Source organism: Coregonus clupeaformis, unplaced genomic scaffold (assembly GCF_020615455.1).
Source record: "Coregonus clupeaformis isolate EN_2021a unplaced genomic scaffold, ASM2061545v1 scaf4605, whole genome shotgun sequence".
In the NCBI taxonomy this organism is placed as follows: domain Eukaryota; kingdom Metazoa; phylum Chordata; class Actinopteri; order Salmoniformes; family Salmonidae; genus Coregonus; species Coregonus clupeaformis.
The window spans coordinates 14,491-23,664 of record NW_025538059.1 but is presented as its reverse complement, the minus strand read 5'-3'; the positions used below and the strand labels follow the sequence as shown (position 1 = coordinate 23,664).

At 45.2% G+C, this 9,174-nt stretch overlaps 1 protein-coding gene across 3 annotated transcripts; it reads right to left on the bottom strand.

The window, feature by feature from the left end:
• Window positions 1-3,658: 3,658 nt before the first annotated feature.
• On the bottom strand, window positions 3,659-8,912 carry LOC121548424 (inactive serine/threonine-protein kinase VRK3-like). Of its 3 annotated transcripts, none has more exons than XM_041859856.2 (15): window positions 8,763-8,912; window positions 7,612-7,841; window positions 7,285-7,428; window positions 6,997-7,131; window positions 6,728-6,868; window positions 6,394-6,449; window positions 6,221-6,287; window positions 5,720-5,804; window positions 5,508-5,610; window positions 5,318-5,410; window positions 5,094-5,226; window positions 4,864-4,984; window positions 4,686-4,744; window positions 4,449-4,585; window positions 3,659-4,120 (listed from the first exon to the last, which is right to left on the bottom strand). In XM_041859856.2, exons 2-15 carry the CDS (start codon window positions 7,838-7,840, stop codon window positions 4,097-4,099), a joined length of 1,527 nt encoding a protein of 508 aa, XP_041715790.2. In that variant the 5' UTR covers window position 7,841; window positions 8,763-8,912; the 3' UTR covers window positions 3,659-4,096. The 3 variants fall into 3 exon arrangements, with proteins under 3 accessions (XP_041715790.2, XP_045076555.1, XP_045076556.1); XM_045220620.1 differs by having other exon boundaries at window positions 8,780-8,912; XM_045220621.1 differs by lacking the exons at window positions 7,612-7,841; window positions 8,763-8,912 and having other exon boundaries at window positions 6,997-7,162; window positions 7,285-7,376.
• Between the last annotated feature and the right edge of the window lie 262 nt (window positions 8,913-9,174).

Genomic DNA, 9,174 nt, shown 5'->3' with positions numbered 1-9,174 from the left:
CAGGGCGGTGTGTTCAATAGGGCGATATGGGCGACGCACTGCCAAACGGGAAAAGGAAGGGATTTTTTTTCTAATCAATTATATCACGGCAACAGTAGTTATCAGTGTTGTAATCTAGACGTCTGATCTGCCACAGTGCCACTAAATGTCCAATCAGGCTAAAGTCGTGCTTCAAATGGCCCCCCTTTTGGGGGCGATTTCAGTCAGGTTGAAAATCGCCCAGAAGTCTGTCATAGACTCCCATGTAAAATCTATTTTTTTCAAATATCAGAGCTTTCAATACAATCTCTATGGGTTTCTGAGGGCTTGCACTTACGCGCTTTCGTCATACGTAACATAACCATGAACGTAACTAAGAAAAGAGCGGGTAGCAGCGTCAATCAATTCACTATTACTGTCAAAATGGCTAGGCTTCAGTGCAACTCGATTGTGTCTTTGAAAGAAGTTCCTTTTTTGTCGGCGAACAAATGAAGATAAATTGGCAACGAAACAATTAGGACCTCCCAGACCAAATTTAATAATTCAACAGGTTTCTACTAAAGGGGGGAAGTCCTACACCCGGAGGATTTTCCAAAAATTGGTACGAACGAAAAACCTGGCTAGCAGGCTGCGATGTAGCTAATGCAGTCTTCTGCTACCCCCTGCTTACTCTTTCACCCTGAAGGCGGCACGGCAGACAGCACCGCTTGGACAGCGACTGGTGTGTAACGGACATGCACCATCTTTCAGGAAAGATTAAGAAACATGAGCTGTCAAAGACCCACATGGATACCTGTTTGAGATTGTCTGCTTTGGGGAGAGTGAACATTCCCACTCAACTGGATGAGGGATACAGGCTAGCTGTCCGCCGCCACAACGATGAGGTTAGTGTTGATAATCACAAGTTTACTGGAGAACTGAAACTGACAAGGCTGACAAGATAGGACCCTTTTGTCCATTGTTATTGGATAGGAACAGAACTTATAACCAGCTCCTGACCTAAATAGATCTTAGCACAACATTTTACTCAACATATCATATTCCATATTCACTATAACAAATATATTTACTACGACATTAGCAAGAACCGCCACATCCTCAGCCGGCTAATCCAGTGTGTGAAGTTTTGCGGAGTGTTTGAGTTAGCTTTGCGAGGCAAAGATGAAACTGAGGGCTCCACCAACCCTGGTAAGCCAACACTTTTGAGATCAGTCAATAAATGCTTCTGGTATTGACTTATATGCTGCCCCTGTCTTCATGTTGTTGCTGGACATATATTTTTTAAAATGTGTGTAGGTCACCTAAATCATCAGAAAAATTGCCCCCCCTGAGAATTTTTTCAGGAGCCGCCACAGAGGTATAATCATGAGTTTACTTACAGTGGGGAAAAAAAGTATTTAGTCAGCCACCAATTGTGCAAGTTCTCCCACTTAAAAAGATGAAAGAGGCCTGTCATTTTCATCATAGGTACACGTCAACTATGACAGACAAATTGAGAGAAAAAAATTCCAGAAAATCACATTGTAGGATTTTAATGAATTTATTTGCAAATTATGGTGGAAAATAAGTATTTGGTCACCTACAAACAAGCAAGATTTCTGGCTCTCACAGACCTGTAACTTCTTCTTTAAGAGGCTCCTCTGTCCTCCACTCGTTACCTGTATTAATGGCACTTGTTTGAACTTGTTATCAGTATAAAAAGACACCTGTCCACAACCTCAAACAGTCACACTCCAAACTCCACTATGGCCAAGACCAAAGAGCTGTCAAAGGACACCAGAAACAAAATTGTAGACCTGCACCAGGCTGGGAAGACTGAATCTGCGATAGGTAAGCAGCTTGGTTTGAAGAAATCAACTGTGGGAGCAATTATTAGGAAATGGAAGACATACAAGACCACTGATAATCTCCCTCGATCTGGGGCTCCACGCAAGATCTCACCCCGTGGGGTCAAAATGATCACAAGAACGGTGAGCAAAAATCCCAGAACCACACGGGGGGACCTAGTGAATGACCTGCAGAGAGCTGGGACCAAAGTAACAAAGCCTACCATCAGTAACACACTACGCCGCCAGGGACTCAAATCCTGCAGTGCCAGACGTGTCCCCCTGCTTAAGCCAGTACATGTCCAGGCCCGTCTGAAGTTTGCTAGAGTGCATTTGGATGATCCAGAAGAGGATTGGGAGAATGTCATATGGTCAGATGAAACCAAAATATAACTTTTTGGTAAAAACTCAACTCGTCGTGTTTGGAGGACAAAGAATGCTGAGTTGCATCCAAAGAACACCATACCTACTGTGAAGCATGGGGGGTGGAAACATCATGCTTTGGGGCTGTTTTTCTGCAAAGGGACCAGGACGACTGATCTGTGTAAAGGAAAGAATGAATGGGGCCATGTATCGTGAGATTTTGAGTGAAAACCTCCTTCCATCAGCAAGGGCATTGAAGATGAAACGTGGCTGGGTCTTTCAGCATGACAATGATCCCAAACACACCGCCCGGGCAACGAAGGAGTGGCTTCGTAAGAAGCATTTCAAGGTCCTGGAGTGGCCTAGCCAGTCTCCAGATCTCAACCCCATAGAAAATCTTTGGAGGGGAGTTGAAAGTCCGTGTTGCCCAGCGACAGCCCCAAAACATCACTGCTCTAGAGGAGATCTGCATGGAGGAATGGGCCAAAATACCAGCAACAGTGTGTGAAAACCTTGTGAAGACTTACAGAAAACGTTTGACCTGTGTCATTGCCAACAAAGGGTATATAACAAAGTATTGAGAAACTTTTGTTATTGACCAAATACTTATTTTCCACCATAATTTGCAAATCAATTCATTAAAAATCCTACAATGTGATTTTCTGGATTTTTTTTCTTCTCATTTTGTCTGTCATAGTTGACGTGTACCTATGATGAAAATTACAGGCCTCTCTCATCTTTTTAAGTGGGAGAACTTGCACAATTGGTGGCTGACTAAATACTTTTTTCCCCCACTGTATGCAGGTAAATAAAAGTCATGTAAACAATTAACCTATAACAGCACAGAGGCTAAAGAGGTAGCCTAACATCTTTATGTAACACCTACCATTTCCGACATCATCCCTAAATGTTTATTTTCTCAGAAGAACTTATGGTAGGAGGGTGGAATATATGCAGGGCTACAAAAGGAGGAAGATAACCACAGAACTTTGAAAATGAACAGGATTTCTCTGCTCTCCCCTTTCTTGGGACTTAAAAGGTTCTCTCCCTCTTATAATGAATCTGCAGCCAAACTTTCTTTCATAGCGAGCAGCCTCACAGGGAGTCCCCACTGTGGAAGTGTCCTGACCTAGAAACTGTTCCCTTAGGGAGGGACCCTCTGTTACACAGAGAGGAGGGTCGTAAGTGACGCACAAGTCTAGAGGTGACAAGAGCATGTTGGCTAGGCTGTGTTGTATAGCTCCATCTAGCCTCTATACATGACCTCTATGGTCTTCCACCATGTTGATCACATCAAACATCAAGTCCTGCCAGATCTGAGAAGGGGGTCAACAATGATCTAGGGATATGGGCAGGGAACTGGTTTGGAATTGGGACATGATATCTACTCATCAGTGTACTGACCCCGTGCACTCAGGGGTACATGAGAACAGAGTTTCATAATCAACACCAGAAACTCAAAATAAATTAGGTACATACAGATAAACAGGTGAATTAATAAAAGCGCTTTAATAACAAAGTATTATCCTGTGATCAAAACAATACAAAAAGTAAACGCATATCATGAACATCTATAAAACGTAACTGGAACAATGCAAATGTTTGTGCTTACAATCATTACCACCCTGATCAAAGGGTCTTTGTTATAAAATGTATAGGCTAAACATTAACTACCCACTCACTGCCACATCGCCAACCAGTGCTGACAATAACACAGTACAGCAGTGCTCACTAACCTGGAATAACCATGAGGGGGTGTGCACTGAACCTCCAGTGAACATAATGAAACACACCTTCACAAGCTCCTCCTTGAGTGACTTCCAGCAGAATAAAAAACACAGCAGGACTCACGCCACATACAGTCATGAAGTCAGCATTTTAAAAACAGTTGGCTAAAAATCCCATTAGTATATTTTCATCCCAAAGGATCATCTTCCTCCAATCGCTTTAATCTGAAGAGAGATAGAGATAAACACACGTTCAGACCGGGAGATAGACTGGTGTAGAGGTGTAAATTAGTTCAGTAGATAGCCTGAACAGGTATGGTGTAAGGATGAGTGGTCTAACCAGACCCTGCTAAGGGGGCAGGGGGAGTAAGAGAAAGTAATCAGCGTAATGTCAACTAAAAGATGTTGGACACCACACTTGTGCGGTGAGGGAGGTTCCAGGTTTCTGTGGTCATCTGACTGTTTTCTCAACTGCAGCTTGGGGATAGAGTGGAGGTTGTGTGTGTGTGTGTGTGTGTGTGTGTGTGTACAGTATGTGTGTGGGTGTTCTGACCTGTAGGTCTAGGGGTTGCTCCAGTGACCCTCCCAGCTTCTGCAGAGCTGCACTAAGGCCTGCCCTCAGAGCCTTGTAGTCCGGCTGGTCAGAGTACTGCAGAGCCATCACCTGAGACAGGTACACCTGCAGCGCACCTGATACATCATTTAGTACACACAGATACATTATATCTCACGCACACACAAAACATATTACGCTGCATAAAAAAACAAATAACTAGAAAACTGGACTTACTCAAGACTTTCTTTTGTCCGAAGCAGTGATTTAGGAGACCTGGAACGTCCTCCATGTACCTGAATCATTACAGTGAAGGGTCAAGATTGGACACTCACGCAAGGCTTTACCATTTTATAAATACAGAATAACATTATCATAATGGCTTTCTTGCCATAGTGAGGACCTAGGCTCTCACCTCTCCTTCTCCGTGGCAACGCTGGCTGGTGTGTGTGTGAGGGAGGTCCAGGGCAGCGCCCCTGTGTACCAGCGCAGCATGCAATAGCCCAAAGCCTGCAGGTCACTACGCCGAGATGGACCTTGAGGTGCGATCACACACAAGTACTTATGGTTGGTTAGGGGCAACTTGTCCCTCCTCCACAGTATCTGAAGGACTGCGGGTGATTGACAGGCCGCATGATGACTCACCTGCTCCCTTGTGAGACTCTAGGCTTATAAATTCTATGGCTCCTTCATGTGGTGTTCGGCTGCCCTCGCGGTACTCCACATGCCGGCCACCAGGACAGTAGCGGAAAGCATGGCAGTACCCTGCAAGGTATACCTACACACGTATACAGGAGTAAGAGCATAGTAGAGGGGTCTGGCAGCACACAGAAGTACACAAACACACAACTATACAGACACACTCTGACCGGTGTTTGTTGTGCTGGGCTGATGTAGATGTTTTCAGCGTGGATGTCTGCGTGAACATACTCATTTTCATGGATGAACACCAACACATCCAACTGGAAGAAGAGGGAGAAAGGCAGAGTTAAACAGCAAGCACATCCAATAGGGAATCCTATTTTGAAGTCATATCAGGGCCTCTATAAGAGCACTCACTACTCTGCAGGCCAGCTGAAGCACCACTTTCTCAGACAGGATCCCCTCCCCCTCATCCATGAAAGACTGAAGAGTTTGGCCCATGCTGGGGAAAATCAAAAACCTGAAACAAAAACGCAACACTGTACACATTCAAAACATACAAAAGGAAAACACACACATCCCCCATAAGCACAAGCACACAGCAAACACACATCTCAATGTACACACACCTGTAGGAGTCTGCATGGAGACCAAATCCTACACAAGAAGGAATCCCAAGGAAGTCCATCTTGGCGTGCTTTATCCACTTGTCAACTAGGAGGAGACAGCATCACAGCAGTTAGAAAGGTTAATTAGTAACTAACAGAGCCTCTACAATGGGCTCTACCACTAGTAGTCAAGTCAGTCATACACAAACCAAACAATTCCTCCTACTCTATCCCTCTCAGCTTACAATGCCACCTATAGGGACCCATCTGAGTTGCCCATTCACATGCCAGTTTGCAGCTTTGCATTAAGATAAGGATGTTCCTGCCAAGCAGATCTTGTAACAATCTTGGCCTTGTATTCTTTAGAAGTTCTGTCAAATGTGTTATTGTACAGCCAGATCTACTAAAATGCGTAGATAGCTAAGGCAAGTGGATGGGTAGTCCAGTCAGGTGAGAGTCAGTTTAGAGGTGTAGTCAAGCTGAGGGCTGGCCAGGTGTATGAAGGCAAAGCTTGACTCTCACCTGATGAGGGCTTGGCAGCTCTCTGTAGGAAGTTCTGCTCATTAAAGATCTTCCCATCTTTAGCTCCCTGCAGAAGAACACACATCAGAATTCACCACATAATACGCAAAGCACCACTGTAGCCAACATAATCGTTCTATATGAGAGAACACAGTATGTGCAGTTACACTCACTAGTTTGAGCATGTGTTTGTAGTCACTGGAATTGGCAACTGGCCCGTTCTGCTGGACTGGGGAGAGATTGAAGACAAGAAAACAATCAGTGTCTGATCAAATCACCATGGTCCATATTTGACACTCCATCCTGTCTGACAGTATTCTTCAATCCTGGCCCTCAGGGGCCCACAGGTTTTTGCAGGTTTTTGTTCCAGCCCAGTACTAAATCACCTGAATCAGAGAATAGTCAACTAATCATCAAGGTTTCTTTGTGCTAGCCTGGAACAAGAGCCTGTACACCCCGAGGGTCCCATGGACCAGAATTGAAGAAGAGTGCAGTGTGACCTCTCACCTCCATAGAACAGCTCAGCTTCGCTCTGACTCAACAGTTTCACCAGCCTCCACTTCCTGCCTGTTGTGTCACAAAGCTCCTCCCCTTCCTGCAGTGGCTCCACAGCACATGCCCGCTTAGCCTTCTTCGCTTTCCCCTTGACTACACACACAGGAACATACATATATACGCACACACATACAAGGAAGGAAAAAAGGACATACTCATGAGGACAGGCTGTTGGGAGTCATGTGTTTTGTTAATTGTAAGTGGCTGTAGTTAAGACTCACCTGTGGAGGGGGACCTGGGGAGAGGTGAAGAGACAGGTGAGGCCAGCTTCACAGACGGTTCCTCTTTAATCTGTTCCACTTTTGGGGTGACAGCACGTCGTTTCCGTGGAGACATCACTGTTTTGGGGCTTTGATCTGCCGATAGGGAGGATGCGTTTCCCATTTGCTAAAGAAAACCAATCATCAATGTGCCACAACTACATTTCCAATGCCAGTCAATGGCTACGATAATCCCTTTGACCCCCCATAACCACTGATGATAATCATATTGTCCCTCCATCCCCGTACCTGCAGCATGTTTTGGGGAGGCAGTGACAGGGGGACTGGCTACACTACTAGGAGTTTCCTCGCTCCGGGCCGTGGGGGCAGAGTTACGGGTCCTACGCAGTGGGGGGCGGGTCGACACAGGGCTGGTGGTGGCGCAGATGAGGCCTGCAGGAAAACAAGACATGAAACAGGTGGACTCTTCATCTCCAGAAAAACAAACCAAAATCAAATATTCACAGGCAATGCTTACACACTGAGGAACAAACAACAAATGCACAATACTCACTTTGATTAACCCCTTAACCCTGTGTCAACTGCAATAAATCCCCCCACAACTTGACCACATACCTCCTGCGTCCCCGCTAGTCAGCTGTGCCGTGCCAGTAGCTGGAGTGCTAGTGTTGGCTGTAATGTTGGTTATGCCATCAGTGACGTTAAGCTGAAGGACTCCAGAGGACGCAGCCTCCAGGGGTCCAGTGGTGTCCACAGCACATGGCAGCTTGTCCCCACAAGAGGGGCAGAACCGGAAGCCAGGCTGCAGCTTGGTGCCACACTGGGGGCAGAAGTGGAGGAGCATCCTGGAAACACAAAGGACACAATTTAGCCTGGTGGTCCTAGATCACGTCCAGACTAGATGGAATTTACACTGCTTACAATACAACCCAGAACCTCTATCTACAAAACGTGTACTTGTTCATGACTGGTGAACTTTCAAAAGCTCACATTACAATTGCAATATTTTGTTTTAATTGGACTGTTCTGGGTAAACTCCAACTTCAAGATGATCACAAGGTTAATACATTTACATTTACATTTTAGTCATTTAGCAGACGCTCTTATCCAGAGCGACTTACAGTTAGTGAACACATTTTTTTTTTTTATACTGGCCCCCCATGGGAATCGAACCCACAACCCTGGCGTTGCAAACGCCATGCTCTATCAACTGAGCTACATCCCTGCCGGCCATTCCCTCCCCTACCCTGGACGACGCTGGGCCAATTGTGCGCCGCCCATGAGTCTCCCGGTCGCGGCCGGCTGCGACAGAGCCTGGATTCGAACCAGGATCTCTAGTGGCACAGTTAGCACTGCGATGCAGTGCCTTAGACCACTGCGCCACTCAGGAGCTAATACAACTAATAGCTAACATTACAGAACGATATACATCCTGAACAATCCCTTTTCATTTGCAAAGTCTGATATCTTTTCTCTCCCCTTCGGTCTGATCGTGCTGAAGAACATAAGCTGTCTGATATTACCACCATTCAAATCTACATCACAAAGGCTTAACATTATCTTGCTAAAACAAGTTCTCAACTGTGTTATTAGCAAAAGCAGTTAATCTGCCCTCTTTTTTATGGCTAGTTAGCTATCTAGTTAAATTGGCGGTCCCGCTCCATTATTAGTTAGCTAGCTGGTTCTGCTCTGGTTCTAACTTGATTCGTTATCCCGGGAAGATACTTTTTAATTTTAGAAAGACAAATCAATTTCTTAGCTCTTACGTTAGAATATAGCAGACCTGGAGGTGAAGTGAGAAAGAATACTTATGCGAGGTTACTGGATCAGGTTCCTGTTTGCTAGTAGACGAGTGATAAGTGAAAATGTCAAAGGGTTAGTGCTAGCCGGAATGCTCGGGAAGTCACTACCCTAAACTCTAACCGAAATTCTTCTTCTTCTTCTTCTTCTTCTTCAGTGGGGTTTATCAGCGGTTGGCATCCAACGTTATGGTGCATTACCGCCACTTACTGTACTGGAGTGTGAGCCAGAGACCGGGAGAAACTAAATCCTACCTGCCAGCCCCGTTGCCCTTAAAAAAGATAACAAAATATTTGAGACTATATCTAATGACGTTCTACTCAATATACTCTTTAAACTAATTTCCTGTATCCCCTTCTCCCTCATACTAGATCTCAT